Source organism: Glycine max, chromosome 3 (assembly GCF_000004515.6).
Source record: "Glycine max cultivar Williams 82 chromosome 3, Glycine_max_v4.0, whole genome shotgun sequence".
NCBI classification, from domain to species: Eukaryota; Viridiplantae; Streptophyta; class Magnoliopsida; order Fabales; family Fabaceae; genus Glycine; species Glycine max.
This window is the reverse complement of record NC_016090.4, coordinates 39,986,362-40,006,593: the sequence shown is the minus strand read 5'-3', so window position 1 is coordinate 40,006,593 and position 20,232 is coordinate 39,986,362. Positions and strand designations below refer to the sequence as shown.

At 33.5% G+C, this 20,232-nt stretch overlaps 2 protein-coding genes across 2 annotated transcripts; both read right to left on the bottom strand.

The window, feature by feature from the left end:
• Nucleotides 1–709: 709 nt before the first annotated feature.
• LOC100802370 (ankyrin repeat-containing protein At5g02620) lies at nucleotides 710–7,660 on the bottom strand. The gene is made up of 5 exons (XM_006576926.3): nucleotides 7,491–7,660; nucleotides 7,173–7,251; nucleotides 6,413–6,945; nucleotides 2,401–2,810; nucleotides 710–1,786 (listed from the first exon to the last, which is right to left on the bottom strand). Exons 3-5 carry the CDS (start codon nucleotides 6,705–6,707, stop codon nucleotides 926–928), a joined length of 1,566 nt encoding a protein of 521 aa, XP_006576989.1. The 5' UTR covers nucleotides 6,708–6,945; nucleotides 7,173–7,251; nucleotides 7,491–7,660; the 3' UTR covers nucleotides 710–925.
• Nucleotides 7,661–10,865: 3,205 nt separating this feature from the next.
• Nucleotides 10,866–14,048, bottom strand: LOC100801840 (ankyrin repeat-containing protein ITN1). Its single transcript, XM_003520584.5, has 3 exons — nucleotides 13,411–14,048; nucleotides 12,363–12,772; nucleotides 10,866–11,945 (listed from the first exon to the last, which is right to left on the bottom strand). Exons 1-3 carry the CDS (start codon nucleotides 13,916–13,918, stop codon nucleotides 11,127–11,129), a joined length of 1,737 nt encoding a protein of 578 aa, XP_003520632.1. The 5' UTR covers nucleotides 13,919–14,048; the 3' UTR covers nucleotides 10,866–11,126.
• Nucleotides 14,049–20,232: the final 6,184 nt, after the last annotated feature.

Here is a 20,232-nt window from a genome sequence, read left to right as displayed (position 1 = left end):
ATTATTGCTTTGCTAATTACAACTGACATAGTAGATTCCAACTAATTAAACATAAATTAATTAATTAAATAAATAAATCAAGAGCCTTAAGAGCAGAGCTTTCGACAAGAAATGATACTGATTTCTGCATAGACCATGTGCCAGAAGGTCGTTTTGGAATTGTTTTCCCTCATTTTCACCTAAGATTCTTAGAAGGAAAGAAAATTTAACATAAAAGTATTAAGAAATTTGCAAGTCTTGTCACAGTGTTATTTTATTTCCTAAATCATACAAAGTTGGCACACATTAACTTAGTAAAGTGGTATATATATCATATATAGAAGTCGTTGGCACTTGCCAGTAATCCTTAAAGCAAAACTTTCTGTTTACTTTTTCCTTTTTATTCTTTGGTTTATTATATACACACAAACCAGGTGTCCAAAGTAAGTAGCCTTATTCATACTAATGAATCATAATAATAAAAATTTCATTTGATATGACTAAAAGGCTGAAGTAGATCGACTTCACTCTCTTCCTTTTTCTTTTTTGGTAGGGGCCGTGATCTCTTCGTTCTCTTCTAAAATAGAAATTCATAAAATCAGTTTACAAAAGAAATACTAGTTACTCATTAATGGCAAGCCATAATAGTTTCATCTAAATAAAATTCTGTGATATAGGACATAGACAAACAGTAAATTTGTATAATATTCAAATTCTGATGAAGCTAATGTGAAAATACCTAAAATAGGCATGATGATCCAATACTTTCAATTTAGAATAACATTCACTTATCAAGTGGACTATGATTACATCTTTTGCCTATGTTCTGCAAAGGCATGCTTTTGTTGCATTAGTTAATGTTTGTTTTACTAAGCAACAAACACCTACAATGTTAGTGTAACTGGCCAAAAAAGGAGGGAGAACTCTGAAATGGTAGAAATCAAAGTTATATTGCATACACTGTCTTATACTCATTCTCTGATCCTGACATCATTGACATAGACATTGACTGCCTACTGCTCATTGTTGTCCTAAGACTTCGCAATCTTGAGGCCTCAAGGCGATGAGCAATCACCCAATAACAGAGTGTTCCTAAAGTAGCTGCCATAATCACTGTTCCTAGAGCTGTGGCTGCTATAGCCAACTCTTTATGATCCCCAACAATTATGTATGACATTGCAATAAATGCCACAGAAATCAGCACACATGCAACCCACATCAACTTATTTATAACTGCCATCATTTGTCTCTTTGCTTTCCTCTCAATAACAACCACTGATGTTTGGACAATCACAACAGCCAATGATATGAAGAGGGCAGTAGAATCAAAGATTATGAATATCATGAATCCAATATCTGGAGCAATATATGCTTCCCCAGGAGACATTCCAGGAGAGAGTTCACTTGGTTTCTCAGGATACTGGCCCGGGACATTAAATATGGCAGCAAAAGCAACTGTTGCAATAAGGACAGCAACAACAATGTTGGAGTTGATCGCATTGTTAAGCCCCTCAGTGTGCATTTTGTTGATTCGCTTCGCTATACCTTGCATACGTCTTTGCGTTTTAATTGTGTGTTCCAGCTGGTTATGAACCCCACTTTTTATGTCACTCACTGTTTGTTTGAGCTCAAGGGCCGTGTTTGTAGTAGGTGACTTGATGGACTTGGCACTTTGAGCTCCATGATGTTGCAGAAAGTTGGCAATTTCCAAACGACCATTTTTCTCTGCAGTATCTAAAGCAGTTTCTCCAGATTTGTTGATAACATCTGTGTTTATTTCTCTGCAATCTAGTAACTTCTGAACAACCTGCAAGATTAGTGCAAAAGCATTAAGTTTACTTGCTATGGTTGCAGAACATAATCAAACAGCTGAAGCTAATCAATTCAGAAGAAGTTAAGCAAGGACCAGGGCAAATTGTTGAGGGTATTAAAATTTAAAAACAACGTAAAACTTAAGTAACAAACAAAAAAAAGCAGTTTGTACAAGTTATTAGATTTTTGCCCCCTCAGTTTACCATATCAATTGATTATGCTCACATGTATGACACTAGTGACACAGTGCACAGCCACCACAGGCGCTGAATAAGTAAGTTTAAACTTTGAAGTTCATTTCTCTTATACTAACCAGGACACAAGAAAGACAAGCATCTACCTTTGAAATAATCTCCAATTTAAATTTTAATTACTATCTGTTAATCAATGTTAGTAAAACCAGACCATTTCTGAAGTATCACAGAAACATAGTATATTAGTATTCTGGAGCTAATAAAGAAATCTATTTTGTTGTTCATAGTCTTGGATGATGAGGAACTCTAGAATCTAATGTCTAAAATAAAAAGCACAAGTTCAGTTGACATAGAACAATACATTATCAGTTACTTTCTTAAGAAAGAAAACAGAAAAGGAAAGCAGTTTTTTTACCTGTAGACGACCCTTCCGGGTTGCTATATGCAGTGCAGTGTTCCCCTTGGTATCCACCATATTGGCCAAAGATGGATTCAATTTCACGAGCTCATCCACCAACTCAAGATTCTGTCCTTTAACTGCCATATGGAGTGCTGTCTGCCCCTTTTTATCAATTCTCATTGCAATTTCTGGTTCTTTGCTCACAAGGGCCTTGACAACCTCCATGTAGCCATTTCTTGCAGAAGAATGCAACACAGTTTTCCCATTGCTTTTTGCAATAGTTACCAGGCTATTACCTTTTTCCAAGAGAAAATTTACTACCTCAATGTGTCCTTGTGCTGCAGCAGTATGCAACACAGTAGTGTTCGACAGATCAACAGTCATTGAAATTTCAGGAAAGGCCTCCATGAGGACTTTCAATATCTCTGCAAACCAATAAAAGTGAAAATCACTTAGACAAATTCCAAATTTAAATTGATAATAAAATTATAATTTAGGTAATCAATAAATAAGAGTCTATTGGAAACCTAAAATTCTAACAGACATAAAGATTCTGGCAAATTTGAAGGGAGGAAAAAGTACTTAAATCATTGAGAAATACATATTGTTGGGTATCAAATCAATACATAACCAAGTTTCTTTCACAAATTGAGCAAAGACTTAAGATATGTAGCATAGCATTCATCAAGATGAAGTTAAATTAGTGCAAAAGTACAGGTATACTCAAATGGTTTTAGCAAACACCCTGGTATAAAAAAGTCACAACAACAACAACGCCTTATCCCACTAGGTGGGGTCGGCTACATGGATCAACTTCCGTCATAATGTTCTATCAAGTACCATACTTCTATCCAAATCATTAAGTTCGAGATCCTTTTTGATAACCTCTCTTATAGTCTTTTTGGGTCTTCCTCTGTCTCGAATTGTTTGTCTTCTCTCCATCTGGTCTACTCTCCTCACTACAGAGTCTACCGGTCTTCTCTCTACATGCCCAAACCACCTAAGTCTATTTTCCACCATCTTCTCTACAATAGGCGCTACTCCAACCCCCTCTCTAATAGCTTCGTTTCTAATTTTATCCTGTCGAGTCTTACCACACATCCACCGCAACATCCTCATCTCCGCTACACCTACTTTATTCTCATGTTGGCTCTTGACCGCCCAACATTCTGTTCCGTACAAAATCGCCGGTCTTACCGCAGTCCGATAAAACTTTCCCTTTAGCTTGATCGGTACCTTTGCATCACATAACACCCCCGAAGCTTTTCTCCATTTCATCCATCGTGCTTGAATGCGATGATTCACATCCCCTTCAATTTCCCCATCATCCTGTATTACAGACCCAAGATATTTAAACCATGTGACTTGAGGGATAATATGGTCTCCTATTTTCACCTCTGAGTTAGAAACCCTCCTTCTTTTGTTGAACTTACATTCCATATACTCCGATTTGCTTCTGCTTAGGCGAAAGCCATGTGTTTCTAGAGCTCGTCTCCAAGTTTTCAACCTCTCATTCAACTCCTCCCTCGACTCTCCAAGGAGGACTATGTCATCTGCAAAAAGCATGCATCTCGGCGCTATCTCTTGGATTTGTTCCGTGAGGACATCCAGAATTAAGGTAAAAAGGTAGGGGCTAAGGGTTGACCCTTGATGTAAACCAATTGTGATGGGAAAATCGTCTGACTCTCCACCCTGTGTCCTAACACTAGTCGATACCCTATCATACATATCTTGGATAGCTCGAATATATGCAACCCTAACCCCTTTCTTCTCTAGAGCTTTCCACAGAATCTCTCTAGGCACTCTATCATACGCTTTCTCCAAATCAATAAAAATCAAGTGCAAGTCTTGTTGGGCCATGCGATATTGCTCCATCACCCGCCGTGCATGAAACCAAATTGATTCTCAGTAACTTGAGTCTCCTTTCTTAATCTCCGTTCGATCACTCTTTCCCATAATTTCATGGTATGACTCATGAGCTTGATTCCCCTATAATTTGCACAATTTTGTATATCCCCCTTGTTCTTATAGATTGGCACTAACGTGCTTCTCCTCCATTCCTCCAGCATGCGTTTTGACCTCATAATTTCGTTAAAGAGTTCGGTGAGCCACTCAAGACCTCTATCTCCAAGAGTTTTCCACACTTCAATAGGTATGTTGTCTGGCCCCACCGCCTTACCATTACTCATTCTTTTCAACGCTTCCTTTACTTCCTGTTTCTGAATCCGACGATAGTACTTATAGTTCCGGTCCTCTTCTCTTGTGTCTAGACTGCTAGAGTCATATCCATATCCATCATTAAATAAGTTGTGGAAATACGTCTTCCACCTTTCCTTGATATCTTTTTCATGCACTAAGACTTTTCCTTCTTCATCCTTAACACACTTTACTTGATCCAAATCTCTAGTCTTCCTCTCTCTACTCTTAGCAAGCCTATATATAGATCTTTCTCCATCCCTGGTTCCTAGAGCTTGGTATAGTCCGTCAAAAGCTTGGGCTCTTGCCTCACTTACCGCCTTTTTGGTTTCATTTCTAGCTATCTTATACTTATCCCAAGTTTCAGAATTTCTACACCTAGACCACTCCTTGAAACACTCCTTTTTTACTCTAACTTTGCTCTGAACATTTTCATTCCACCACCACGATTCTTTACCCCTAGGTCCAAAACCTCTAGATTCACCCAACGTCTCTTTAGCCACTTTAATAATCTCTTGGGACATCTTGTTCCACATATCATTTGCACTTCCTTGTGATTAACCACACCAACCCTCCCATATCTTTTGTTGGAAGATTCCTTGTTTCTCACCCTTCAAGTGCCACCATTTGATCCTTGGTGCTACCATAGGACTTCTTCTCTTTGCCCTATCTCTAATTCTTACATCCATAACCAAAACTCTATGTTGGGTAGTCAAGCTCTCTCCCGGGATAACTTTACAGTTCAAGCAATACTTCCTATCAGGCTTCCTGATAAGGAAGAAATCTATCTGAGAACATGTTCCTCCACTTTTGTAAGTGATAAGATGTTCCTCTCTTTTCTTAAACCATGTATTGGCTATAGAAAGATCCAAAGCCTCCGAAAACTCCAAGATGGATTTACCCTCCTCATTCATCTCCCCTAGGCCAAAACCCCCATGCATCCCCTCAAAACCTCTAGCCACGCTACCTACATGTCCATTGAGATCCCCTCCTAGGAAAACTTTCTCTCCTTGGGGTATATCCTGAAGTACCCCTTCTAGATCCTCCCAAAATTTTACCTTAAAATGTTCTGCTAACCCAACCTGAGGTGCGTACCCACTAATAACATTAAAGGTGTCCTGTCCCACTACCAATTTTAAGACTATGATACGATCTCCTACTCTTCTTACATCCACGACATCCTTCTTCCACTCCTTGTCCACAATAATCCCTACCCCATTTCTTGATCTGATTTTTCCCGTATACCACAGCTTAAATCCCGAGTTGTCTAATTCTTTCGCTTTTTCACCTGTCCACTTAGTTTCTTGTAGGCACATAAAATTGATCTTCCTCCTCACCATAACATCCACTATTTCCATAGATTTTCCAGTAAGTGTGCCTATATTCCATGTACCAAAGCGAATCCTCCTGTCATGAACTAGCTTCTTTACCCACACCCGTTCACGAAAATGTGGGAACCCTTGCTTACTTTTCACTACATCCGGGCGGCGATGCAGCGGCCCTTGCTCTTTTGACACTGTACTCGAGCCATACAGCGCGTTGCTTCCGGGCAACGACCTAGCATTCACATTATTACGTAATTGATCCATGTCATAGAGATTCGACAAAGTTTAACGTTGGCTGTCGAAAGCCTAACACAACCCTCTCCTTTTATCCGGGCTTGGGACCGGCTAAGAATAGCAAAGCTACCCTAGGCAGGATTGGTATAAAAAAGTCACATGGACCAATATACAATACGTAGTGACCTAGTAAGGATCCTACACCTACCCATTTCAAGAAAATTAAAGAGACTTACCCAAGTGTCCATTTTTAGCAAATTAAAGAGACTTACCCAAGTGTCCATTTTTAGCAGCAATGTGGAATGCATCAAATCCATTTCTAGCTTTGAAGCTGGCCAACCCAATATCATGGTATCTAATCAATTCCTTGAGTATATCAAGATGACCATTTTCAGCAGCAACATATAAGGCAGTTTCACAAGAGTTGTTTTGTTTTGAAAGCAACTCCTTTAATTCTTCCTCTGGACTCTGAGAGATGATTTCCAGAACCAATTCTAAATTTCCAGCTCGGATTGCCGATTGCAGGGGAGAATCTCCCCGTATACCTGTTAATTGTTTCTTCATCATCTTTGGAGTGTATCTTTACTACTATGATGGAGCTCCAACTTATCAAGTTTACATTTCTTTAAGAGTATCCAAGTTACAACTATTGATTGCCTCCCACTTGTATCAATTCACCAAGGCAATTCAAAATTGTACATTAAGGTAAGCACTCAAGGTCCACTTGATTTCAAAACACATTCTGACCACTTCAGCGTTCAATCAGACTCCACTTCTTCTTGCTTGTAGAGGCAATTTGAGATAGCTACATAAAAATAAAAAAATAAAAAATCAAGAGTAAGCAATAGGAACCAAAATTTAATTCAAAGCAAAAACCTTTTTTTTAAAGGGGGAGGCAATATGGATTCAACAAATCTACAAAAATATTGGGGAATTGAAGTTGTTGATCTTTTGAAACAAAAAAAGGAAATCAATTCAATAAATGGGTAAGCAACAATTAATTAAAGTGGAAAAGAAAAAACAACAACTAACCAAGAAATCAAGAACAAGACATCTTAGGTTGTGCTTTGAAAGAGAGGGGTGGTTTGCTGTGCTCCTGTTCCTAAGACATCTAGAAACCGAATAAGAAACTAGTATTAATTAATAACTTCAAAAAGGAAGAAGTTCGAGAAGCAAGTGAAGAACGCGGGAAGTTGAGGTGTGAAAAGGCAGTTGAGAAACCTTCTCCACCGTGTTCAACGGAGGAAAAAGGTTACCCCTTTGTGTAAGTACTTAGAGATAGAAAATAATTAAGAGACAGAAGAACAATGAAAGAATGGAGCAAACGCGGAAAAAGAAAATGCACGACACGAGTTAGGCCGAGTTTGCCGGTTTCAACTTTGCATACAATGTGCTCAACTTCACATTTCATATATCATACATTGCTAACTATCTATTGACTTTCTGATGAATCAATTTTGTCAGAAAACAAATTGGTCGCTGCTTCTCTCCTTTTAATCATTTTATTTAAGATGATGGAATCTAATACTGTTCAAATTCATTACACATATTTTTTTTTTAAGAAATTTAATTTTTACCAATTTGGCACGGATTCAAAAATATCCGTCTGCAAACTAAAACGAGTAAAATTTATAGCTCGTAGTTGTTTGCTACTTTGTTTATACAAAGAACAATGATTTATAAAGATCCTATTTTTCTAAACACCTAATTAATACTTGTTATTTCTTTCTATTTTTCTATCTATATTGTGTTATATTATTTATTATATTTATATATTTTTTCTTTTATCTCTTTTCCACTAAGTGTGAACTAATATTTTGGGTTTACAAAAACCATTTTGGTTATACAAATAACATTAACTCGCACAATTAATTAAACAGAAATGATCCGTGATAACTAACCGCTAATTTGCAACTGCAGGGAAAATAATAATAAAAGAGAAAAAAAGTGTAAATGATAAGTAATAATAATATAAAAATATATTATATGCGAGAAAAAGAAAAATAACAAATACTGTATTAATAAAAAGTATGCAGTTAGAGTGTAAAAAACAATACTCAGCTATAAATTTTTTATACATGTTTTTATATATGTATAAAAAGGTACGTAGGAATAGAAGAATAGAACTGTATTAAAAAAATAAAAATCACTATCTAAAAGTAGAAGTATACATGTTTTTATTGTTTGCTGGTGTTAGTGGATATGATTTTCTAAGGTCGGTTTAAACAAGGGGTTAAAATAATATGGATGAAGTCTAAGATTTAAACATCAATATTATCATTGTAAAAAGAAAACTGGATATGATTTTCTTTATAAAATTTGGCCCACTTCCCCGTGGGCATAGAGTTGCAAATTAAAAATTCAATGTTACAAAAAGACTTAGTTATTGATTTGTACTTAAATCATTTAAAATACATCAATTTGGTTTTTAAATTTTAAAACGTTCAAATTAGATCTTTTAATTATTAGAAAAGGAAAAAGGAAAAAAGAAAAAAAAAATGTTCTATCGAGTAACTTACAATACGTGTCCAACTCTTCCAGTAACACCACATGCAACCGGTTAAAAACTAAAAAGGAGGGACTTTATTGGCAAAACGGATAAACATGTATTTTTCACTTCAAATTTGCTCATTTTAGCAAAGAAAATTGCAGCAGTAGGGCCCACAATTTTTTGAATATTTCTGTGGTACCAAACATATGCTAAATCCTACACCACATTGTGCGTCCACATGGAAAGACACTTGTCTTAGCTGAGATATACACATGAAATATAAAAATAAAATAAAAAAACATTAATTTTCTTCTTAACCATCATCATTAATGCTTAATCCACCGGTTAAGAAACACTACTACTGTCGGTTAGATTATCTTCATCCAACTGTCTTGAAAAGTTTTCTTACTTGGGACACAAAACAGTTTTTCACCTTAGAAGTCGTCTTGATTGCATCCAAAAATATAGAAAACAATGAAAAGACATAAAAAGAAATGTTTTATTAAAGAAAAAAGGAAAGGAAAATGATTAAAGTAGAGACGGTTAAGCATGTGTAATTGAGGAAGTAATTTGATCAGAGAGAGTGGTGGCATGGGCGGCAGCTAGTGACTCAGAGGGGGTTTATGGTCCTTTGGTTTGGTGACACAGACACGAATCGCTGTGTGGGTGTTTGAGACCACCACGGCATTGCTTCAATCTCAATCCCACTTGCCAAATCACTATTCCTCCTTTTGTCTCTTTGCTCCCTTACCTTTCACACTCTCTTTGACTCAGTCTTCCTTACTAGCTACAACACCCACCAACATTTGTCAAAATTTATACCAAACATTGGTAGCGGAATACATTTATAATTTATGAGTAAACAGTCTATATACTAATTGTATAAAGAGACATGCACGACTATTTAATCATAAATTGTTCTACATAATCAATTTGTTAATGAGTTTAATTTCTATGATAATATTAGAAATGATCTTCTGCAGAAATTTTTATTCTAATGCTAATTTTTACCACCTGAGTTCTGATACTTAACAAAAATTCTGACCAGTTATCAACAGGCAGGTCTATCTTAGTTGGTTTACAGGGTATGGGAATTGTTGTAAACTTCCTTTTCTTATGAATTAAATAAAACAATTCTGAACAGTTGAACATGGTTGTTATGTTTCGGTTGATCCTCTGCTGCAATTTAGAGCTGTTAATCTTGAGCTACATAATACCAACCAAGCATCACATTTGTAAGCAGTCTCCAAGACAGGATTTCTCAAATTCGTACCTAAAATTAATTTGCAGACAGAGAATATTTGATTCCCAACAAGATGAACTAAACTAATTTTTGATGTATCACCAAAAAAAAAAAGTTAGAGTTTCCAGTTCACAAGAGATCAGCAAGTGAGGCCCTTTGGGCCCTCCATGTATATTTTTTTTTTTTAAAAAAAAAGAGATCAGCAAGTGGAACACCCTGAAGAGTCATAACTTCAATCGCAGTCCAACATCTAGTGTTTGCATTTGAAAGTGACCCAAACGGCCTTGCCCTTTTTCTGACATAGCTCACAATTCACAAAGATACGGATTACGGTGTAGATTTATCGTGCTGGACCAAAATTAGAGTCAAGAAATTAAAGATGGTGGAAAAGGGGGGAAAAATTAGAGTAGCAATTCAGAAGTGTGGTTAATCCGAGTTATAGGAATCATGGCTTTAGGACAAATGTTATTCAAATGCAAGCATGCTTGAAACCCTATTTTGGGGCCCAATGACCACAGTAACAGTCGGGGCTTACACAACAGCTCATGAACCTTATTTGAGAAAAATCCAACTTTTTCCCTAATAATAAACTCAAATTCTTGATCCCAAGCAACTCACATTATTAGTGTTACCCATAGCCAGTTACATTACTCCCATCCTTTCTTTCATCAAATTTAAATTGTTCTTCATTATCACTTTCTGTCTTATTTAAATCAAACTCCATATCTTTATTGTTAGTGAAGTGCCTTTGAGCCTTACGGCTGACTTTTTCCAAATTTCGTTTGTTTACAAAACCAGACCCAAAGCTAATTATTTTGTTAACAATCAAACTATATATTTTATCCCCTTTATCATGAATGTTATTGGGAGTTTAGTTGATTTTTATAGCAATCAATACTTCAAACTGAGCCAAAATTACTTTTACAAAAATATGGTCGCGCTTTTGACCACTTTAACAAAAGCTACAAAAACAATGTTGACAAATACTAGATATATGACAACTGGTGTGTGATGTGAAATCAACCTTCATAAGAAACAGTGTAACTGACCACTTTGGCTTCCTTATATTGTTCCCTTTGAAACAATGAGTAACAAGGAACCATTTTACTTACATAAAAGCCATTCTCTATGAACAAAATGAAACCTCCAAATTAAGCTAAGAGTCCTTTCTCAATGCCTGCCAAATAAAAATAAATACAAAAGCATTGAACAGAAGGATCAAACTTACATTAAAGTCCCAAATTAAGTAACATCAAATGGCATAGATTGGATTTATTTCCGAATCATCCGAATTTGAAAGGCGACACAATTGTGTTCCTGTCTTAGAGAACTTCCTCATCCTTCGGGAGCGTTTGGATTTCACCACATAGTATGTCATGGTACCAAGAACACCACCCATTACGACGGCTCCTACAATGGTAACAAGTATTGCAGCCCATTGGCTGCGTCGACCAACTACTATATAAGATGCTGTAATGAACGAAACAGAGGTGCAGACAGAGGCTAACCACATCATCTTGTTGATCACCTCCACAACCCTTCTTTCAGCCTTTATCTCCCCTCTAACAATCGTGATTTGAACCACCACCACACTTAATGATGTAAAGAGTGCTATTGCATTGGATATGAAGAAGGCCTTGAAAGACGCAGTGTGTGCCATCACTGCCACCCCTTGATCATTGTCCCCACCAGGAACTGTGAACATTGCTGCAAATGCAACCGCTGCAAATAGCACAGCAACCACCGTTACTGAGTTTGCAGCATTGTTGATTCCAGCTCTGTGCAGCTTTCGTAGCTCATTGGCAATCCCACTCACGTTCTTGTTTGTTTTTCGAGCTTGTTCCAGTTGAAAATACACATCTTTCTTGATTTGTGTCATGGTTTTCCTTAGCTCGTCCCTTGGTTGGTTGAGATCATTGGCTTTAACTGCACCATAACGAATGAGACACTCTTTGATCTCCAGAATTTCCTCTGATATTGGAAGCCCCTCCGCCAAGTCAAGAGCTGTCTTGTGGTCTCTTGTCAAGGTATTTACATTGGTGTCAGGTAGAAGTAACAGCTCATGCACTATCTGCATGAATTTTTGCAAGTCAGCATAACTACAAACATATATATGTTGTTCACAAACAATATCAACAGATATAGAAAACCATAACTCTTTCAAACATATTTTCCTCAATTAATTAAAATTTATTAAGTCTTGTTAAAGAATAAGGAAAAAAATTTAAGTGCGCCTAAGTCTCAAAAGAGTTTAATTGCGTCGAAAATTCCGGACCAAAGATTAATCTCAACTAGTCCAAAAAACTAAAATTTGTGAGGATATAAAGTTTGTAGAAATACTTCCGAATCGGACTAGATTCCAAAGATCCTAATTAGGATAGGATACTACCCAAAAAAATAATGTGAATTGAAAAATATTGAGAGAAAAAGTGTTGTTAACATTCCTCAATGCTCATAAAACTATAGGACATGCATGAAGATAACATACCTCTGTCCTCTTTTTCCTTGTGGCTACATGCAACGCAGTATTGCCAAATTTGTCAGGAAGCATGACAATGGCTGCATCCGCAGCAAGAATCAGCTTCACCACTTCACAACTAACCCCTTTGACAGCCATGTGTAGCGCAGTTTGTCCTTTCTTATCAGTCCTTCGAGCAAGTTGTTGATCCTTCCGTAGTAGTATCTTTACAACACTCACATGTCCCTGGCGTGCAGCTAAATGTAGCGCATTTTTCCCGTTGGACCTAGTCATCTCCAACTGAGTAGGATCCCTAGACAACAACTCTTCAACGACATCTGCATGCCCTCGTGTAGCCGCAGAGATTAGAGGAGTTGCATTTGACTGCGCAAACGTCTTAATCAAACCGGGATCATGGTCTAGTAGCGCCTGCACAATGGCTGCCACAATAAAATATACACAGTTGTAATGCTGCGTACACATTCCCCTCAAATACTAGCAAAACATTTTATAATGCATCTTTTTCATTTCGTACCTCTTAAGTAAACTTTGATCAATACTATGAATAAAGGTGATTTCTCTTATACCTCCTAGTTTCATAAGATATTGGTGCACTTTTACACTTAATGATGAAATTTTAATCAATATGCTTTACATCATATCTAGAGCATATTAAGTAATCTCAATATTTTCTTTAAAAAAAATTACACTTGGCGTTACCAAAGTATAATTATTTGCATGGTTCATCTTTGTATTCAACTAATAATAGAATTTGTAACGTAAGATTCTTAGAAATATCAGATAGCTATAGATAGATAGATTAGCATCACACTCTAGTTAAAGTTTGATTGGGATGATGAGCGCATGATATACTTAAATCCGTCGTTGAACTATTGAGCCAATAACAAAACTCTTGTATTATTGTAAGGGCAGCATAATAACTCTCTTATCATTATATTTGGGTAATGAGGAGGAAGTATGCACGTGACGATTGCATAGATTAAGTAAAGAGGATACGAAAATCCTTTGAAAGAAAGGGGTGGTGCGTGAGTTAGAGCATGTTATTAATTGTACGTACCAAGATGACCTTTGCTAGCGGCAATGTGCAAGGTGTCAAAGCCGGAGCGGTTTTTAGAGGAAAGCGCGTCGTGGCTGGTGTGAGGGAGGAGCTCCTTTACGACGTCGAGGTGGCCCTTTTCAGCTGCGGTGAAGAGGGCGGTTTCTCCCAGCTCATTCACCTCATTAAAGATGGCGGACCTGACACTGGCAACCTCGGCGTCGAACTCGAAGCTCCCCATCATGATGGAGTCGATCTCGGCGAGGATCTGGCGGACGGAGGCCGCGTCGCCGCGCTGCGCGGCGAGGTGGAGCTCGGTGTCGTTATGGCGGCCGGTGACTTGCTTGACATATTTTTTCCTCGGGGTGTCGAGGCGTTTGCTGGAGTTGGAGAGGAGGAGGGATTTGTTGGAGTTGGAGAGGAGGAGGGCCTTGCCGGAGGTGGAGAGGAAGAGGGTGGGGCGAGGGGTGGTGGGGGTGGTGGGCTCGGAGAGAGGGGTGGTGTGATGAGGGTGACGATGATGATCCATGATCGCCCGCACCAACGACCAAGATGGTGGGGGTGGTGGGGGGTGCCTACCCCATTCCACAATCTTCTCAACACCACAACACCGCAACACTGCGTCGTTTTGGTTTGCTTTGCACCATAAGCGGAATCTCCCTTCACTGGTATCGTTGGTTTGTTTCTTCGTTGGCTTGCCTCCCCTTCATTCGTTCCTCTATTTCCACACGCCAACCTTTTATGACAGTCCATTTTTTTTTATAAGTTAAAGTTTAGGTGAATTGAAAAGAATAAAATGAATTCTCAAAGAATATTTATAGTGTCATTTAAATATTATTCACCAATAAAATTATTATATTGAATTTATGTCCTTTCAGGAAAAAAGACATGAGTTGGTCCTTAATAACGGCATCAAACTTTATTTTTATCATAGTTTAAATATTAATTATATAATATAAAATATAACTGTATATAGAAAAAAATTGTAAAAATTTTAAATGAGAATCACATTATTCATTTTTGTCTAGGATAGAGATCACTTATATCTTTTTGCAACTAAATAATTCTTATTTATGTGAATATAAAAAAATATCATTATGTTAATTTTTTGGGTTATATTATTCATTTTAATGCTAATAATATTATAACCATTATGTTGTACGAAAGTTAATTTTGTAAGTTACGAAAGTTGGTAATCAATTACATGATTTACATCTTGGATGAAAATACCACAGTCTAGCTCACTCACAATTAAAACAAGTAAAATAAATTCACCTCAGCGATGACATTTTATAAGATGTGCATTTTCTTTCACAGTAAATTAATGTCTTTGTACAATATTTAGTATTTTTAATTAACATTATCCTTAGTGTTAAATTTAGAAAGAAGTGTTAAATTTATTGAAGTAAAGATGATTTCGGCTAATAATTTTGTGAAGAAATATACTAATTAATTTATTTTCAACAATAATTGTGTTTGGGTCGATTAAATTCATATTTGTATAATTTTTTTTTAAAAAAATATTACATCAATTTTCAAGTATATGAATTATTAAATAATTTTGGATTAATATAATTTATTGTAGAATCAATGTAAAAAGTGTTTTCAATCAAGCAAAGTGTTTTGAGCATAAATGATCTAATTAAAAGTTATTGAATAGTTAATGATTAGTGTAAGCTAGACATATAGGTTTAAACTTAAAAAAAAAAAATATTTTTATAAGTGTTTTTTTAAGAAACAAATCCTTTCTTAAAATAAATAGAGAACTGAATTTTTTTAAAAATAAAAGAAATTAAAATAAATATATTATAAAAAATATAAAATTATTTATTTTATTAAAATAAACATTTATTATAACAAATAGGTTTAAATAATCTGAAACATATAATTTGATCCTCCCCTTCCAATGTTGAACTGGCCACTAAACTGTTTGGACATAAGTCAGGGACTTGAATCCTACACCTCCTTATGTGTATCCTACCCCTCCCCACCCCCTCTTTTGCTTGAAATTACTCTATTACCCTTAATGAATTAGCACATCTCTCCAACCTTAACACCTTTCTCCTTTAGAGAATCCTGCTCCTCCTCCCAGCTTGCTTCCTCTTTCATTCCTCTCTGGTAGATGTGGGTTTGGGTTATGGTGGGGGGTTGAGTTCTAGAATAGGCTTGGGGAATGGTCATTCTAGAACAAATATTCCATAATGCGGGTTTCAGAATGGCCATTCTGAAACGACTAAGAAAACAAGCTATTTAAATATTTTTGAAAATGAATTTGAATTGTCGAATTATAGTCATGTTAAAACTATTAATCAATATATTATCACAACTAAATTCCTATGATTAAAAATGATTAAAGATGAGCACAAATTTATTAGCATTTGATGAGGCATAACTAGTTTAGAAAATTGCCTATTCTAATTTATTATTGTTAGTGTAAAAATTAGAAATGTATTTTGTTGTTACAAGACATGCAGATCAGCTTGATGCTTGGAATAATTGCACCCTGAAAGGCTGAAAATCTAATTGGAAACGACCCGGAGATGAGAATTGAGATAGATGAAGGTGGCAATTATCTCATTAGTTTTATTATTCACAAAAAGATAGTCATTAGTTTGAAGTAGGGGTGCCGGTTGCTCAGCTTGGTTTAATTTTTTATTAAAAAAATCATCCCAATTAAACTTAAAAAATATATACAGTTTGGTTTATTTTAATTTTCATTTAAAATAAAATTTAAATCAAATCAAACTAATATTTTATAGTTTGATTTAATTATTTATTAAAAAATCATTCAAATTAAACTTAAAAAATATATATAGTTCAGTTTAGTTTAATTTTCATTTAAAATAAAATTTAAATCAAACCAAACCAATAATAATTTGGTTCAATTTGATTTAATGTTTAGTTTAATTTTCATTTAAAAAAAAATTCAAATCAAATCAAACCAAACTAATATTTTGTAGTTTGGTTTAATTTTTTTATTGAAAAATCATTTGAACTAAACTTAAAAAATATATGTAGTTCGATTTAGTTTAATTTTCATTTAAAATAAAACCTAAATCAAATCAAACTAATATTTTGTAGTTTGGTTTAATTTTTTATTAAAAAATCATCCGAACTAAACTTAAAAAATATATACAATTTTGTTTAGTTTAATTTTTATTTAAAATAAAATTTAAATCAAATCAAACCAATATTGATTTAGCTTAGTTTGATTTAATTTTTTATTGAAAAAATCATCTGAACTAAACTTAAAAAATATATGCAGTTTGGTTTAGTTTAATTTTTATTTAAAATAAAATTTAAATAAAATAAAATCAACATTTTGTAGTTTGGTTCACTTCAATTTTTTTGATTTTTACTAAAATATTATCATTAAAATATATATACTTTATTTTCATATTTTATATAAGATTACATTAAAAAAATTATCGATAAGAATCTATGAAACTTATTGATATGTTAAATCTTCTACAATAAAAATTTGTAAAATTTTATTTATTTTAAACCAAACATATTTTAAAAAAGTCATATGAAAAAAAATTATATATATTATATAAATTTTATATACATAATATTATAAAATATCATAAAACTCAAGTGTTACAAAAAAAAAATACACATCAGTAAAATAATATAAGTATTAGTACAAGGGTTTGATTTGGATCGATTTCAAACACACAAACTACAAATCAAATCGAATCCAAATAAATCTAAAAAATATATGGTTTGATTCGATTTTTGGTTTCTTTGAGTGATTTTTTATTTTTATTTTAAATAGGTTTAGATTTTAACAACCCTAGTTTGAAGCGAAATACTCTTCCCGGATTTCTGCGGACAATATGCATTTATTACACATAGATAGCAATATGAAGAAGAAATATCTTTTTTTATATAGGGAATATCTTTAAGTAATATAAGTTGAACATATTATTTCGTCACCTATAATTTTTTTATAGGGAATATCTGTAAGAAGTATAAGTTGAACAAATTTTGTCAAAAAATAAAAGGTGAACAAATTATTTGTTACTTATAATTTTACGCGTTTAATAGTTATTATTAAAATAAAACGAATATTTTATTTTTGTACTCTTTTAAAATGTATGTTTAATTCTACCAACATGTTCGTACAATTTTACTGGGATCCTATTCTGAATATACTAGAGAATGTGTTGCCACTAGAAATTAGGAGATAATTAAAACGATTTTTTATTTAATTATTTATTTATTTGTAATAATCTTTTACATAAGAGTTGCTAGATTTTTCAACTAACATGTGTGAACGTTTATCTTGCATTTAGGTTTGGTGTGAAAGAATATAATGCCATTTCGTATTCGAGATAGGAAAAAGTCAACCAGAGGATTCGTATTTTTTATCCTTTGTCTTGCATGCTTAACATTCGTTTGCAAATTGCAATAGTAGTTCTCCAGCAAAGGCAACATTTTTTTTTAAAAAAAAAGATGCAACAATTTTTATTCGAGTATTAGGAGATGACACATACGATTTAATCATTTTTTTTAGTAAATACATTTGGTAATTGATTGGTTAAGCGCTTTATAAATAAATTATCTTTTAAACATCTAATTTACATTATTTCGTGCAGGGATAAGACAAGATAATGATTATTTATTCTAACTAATATTTTCCTCCAAATGTTTACTTTCCTCTTAATATTGGACATTCAACAAAATGCCAATCAACAAACTAATATAAATAAATAATCCTATTGCTCAATTCTCATTGTTCAATGTTTTTTTTTTTTTGGAGAATTCTCATTGTTCAATATATTTTAGTATAAATAAATATTCATACCTAACATATATTAATCATTTTTTAGGACCCATCTTAGGTTCTTGATGAAAACCAACTTTAAAGGGGAAGCTTTGTGGTAACTTATTGGCCAAATGCTAATCAATATAGCAAAATATAAGGTTCAATGCCTCCAATAAGAAATTAAGAAGTTTTTTTTTATCTCACAAATGTTACTCTTGTAATCAATTTTAGAAAGTTTAATATTTTTTTGTTAGCAAAATAGACATTTAATCAATGATTTTTCAAGTTTATTATGTACATAAACATGTGTTACAAAATGTTTAATGTCAATTTGAATGGACATAAAATATTTATTAAAAGATCAAGCTCTAAATTCAACGGCATTATCAATGGCAATTTTATAGGAATTAAACATTCAAATTTCAAAATTTTTTATGAATGAAAAACTGACGTAAAAAATTGGTTAAAAAAGAAAAATAATATAAAAAACACGATGTCATGTAATATTATAAGAGTGTGATACTTTCACATGATGTCTTTCGTGTGAAACCACATAATAACACATAAGTTATGTTTGAAAAAATTATTTCACAGTGTCACAATACATATCAAGTATCTATTGATATAAAATTACATCAAATAAATTAATACTTAGTGATTATGATTTAATGTCAAAAATTAAAATTGCTGACATAAAATAAATAGATAATTAATGTAGAATTTTCTTGACAAGACCTAAAAGTCAAATTCTGAAATTGTTTATGGACAAAAAAATATTTAATCTAAAAATATGTATATTTTTTGCTAAAATTAATACGAGATAAGCGCTTACCTTCTAATAGCTCAAATTTCTTTAAAGGTGACAAGAATTAGGTGAAAAATAAAATAAAATGAAAGGTGTTTAATTAAAAAAATGAAAGAAATAGATGCAAAGATAACTATAAATATATAAAAAATAGAGTGTAAAAATATATATGAACCTCACTCACAATTCCACGTCATCTGACCTCTGTTCGTCCGTTACTTCAAATTACTACGTGTTTTTTTTTTGTTTCCTCTTTAAGTGGCAATCGCAATCATAATAATGATTAATCACTGTCTTTCTAAATCCTGTGACGCAAAAATGTTTTCCGTTGAACAAAAAGTTGTGGTTGTTGAACATTAAACTGTTATTTTTCTTCTTTTGTTATGAGGCTGATACTCATTCTCATTTTGTCATTTATAAACTAAAAGAAAAAGGAGGTGAATGGCATAAAAGAGAAAGGGAAATATGAAAAAAAAAATTAAAAAAATTATAATCTTTTCATTGAAAGTTAAAAACGTTGTCTATAAAATGTTATTCAACAATTTATAAAGAAAAAAAATTATCAATAATAAAAGCTTTATAATTTATATTATAAAATTATATAATAAGTTAATGATAAAAATAAAATTGTAAAATTTCAATTAAATATTTTAAAAATAGTATCAGATCATGTAGAGGGTAGAAAAGTGAACCGCTTGTTCCTATAATCCTATCAACGAATTTTCCCCTCACCGAACGCTTGAATGAAATGAACCGAAGATGATAACGACATTGCAATTTTAGTATTATTTTTTTTAAGAAGAAGAAGTACAATTATAGTAGTTTTATTTTCTATTTTTACGTAATTTTTTAAAGAAGAAAATGTTAACGTAAAATCTGTGAATTGTGACGAATGTTGATAAAGCAATTTTTTAAAAATTATAAATGCAATTATTTAGTTGAGGTAAAAGCCAATTGAGGTGAATAAACATTAGGAATGATAAACTACTTTTGTGTGAATAAAGGTATTTAAATAAAAAATACAATTATATAGTTTGATATTTTATGAGTTGTTATAGTATCTATAGGAATTGAAATTTAAAATACTTGGGCATTGAGAAACAGCTGAATTTATTACTTTATAAAAAAAAAAATGAATCCAACAAGTGAGAGGAGGATTGCACGAAAAAAAAAATCAAAATCTGAGGGTTACAGTACAAATAGGTTTTAGACCAATAATTAAATGAGTTTGAGCATATCAAAGGAAAAAAGAAAAAAAATATAGGGA

Excerpts from the sequence above, each read along its gene's own strand:
- LOC100802370 (XM_006576926.3), bottom strand. The coding sequence starts at position 6,707 with ATGATGAAGAAACAATTAACAGGTATACGGGGAGATTCTCCCCTGCAA. Across the intron at positions 2,811-6,412 it reads TGCTAAAAATGGACACTTGG|AGATATTGAAAGTCCTCATG; the intron begins GTAAGTCTCTTT and ends ATTGGTTTGCAG. Across the intron at positions 1,787-2,400 it reads CCCGGAAGGGTCGTCTACAG|GTTGTTCAGAAGTTACTAGA; the intron begins GTAAAAAAACTG and ends CTAATCTTGCAG.
- LOC100801840 (XM_003520584.5), bottom strand. The coding sequence starts at position 13,918 with ATGGATCATCATCGTCACCCTCATCACACCACCCCTCTCTCCGAGCCC. Across the intron at positions 12,773-13,410 it reads CGCTAGCAAAGGTCATCTTG|CCATTGTGCAGGCGCTACTA; the intron begins GTACGTACAATT and ends TTATTGTGGCAG. Across the intron at positions 11,946-12,362 it reads CAAGGAAAAAGAGGACAGAG|ATAGTGCATGAGCTGTTACT; the intron begins GTATGTTATCTT and ends AAATTCATGCAG.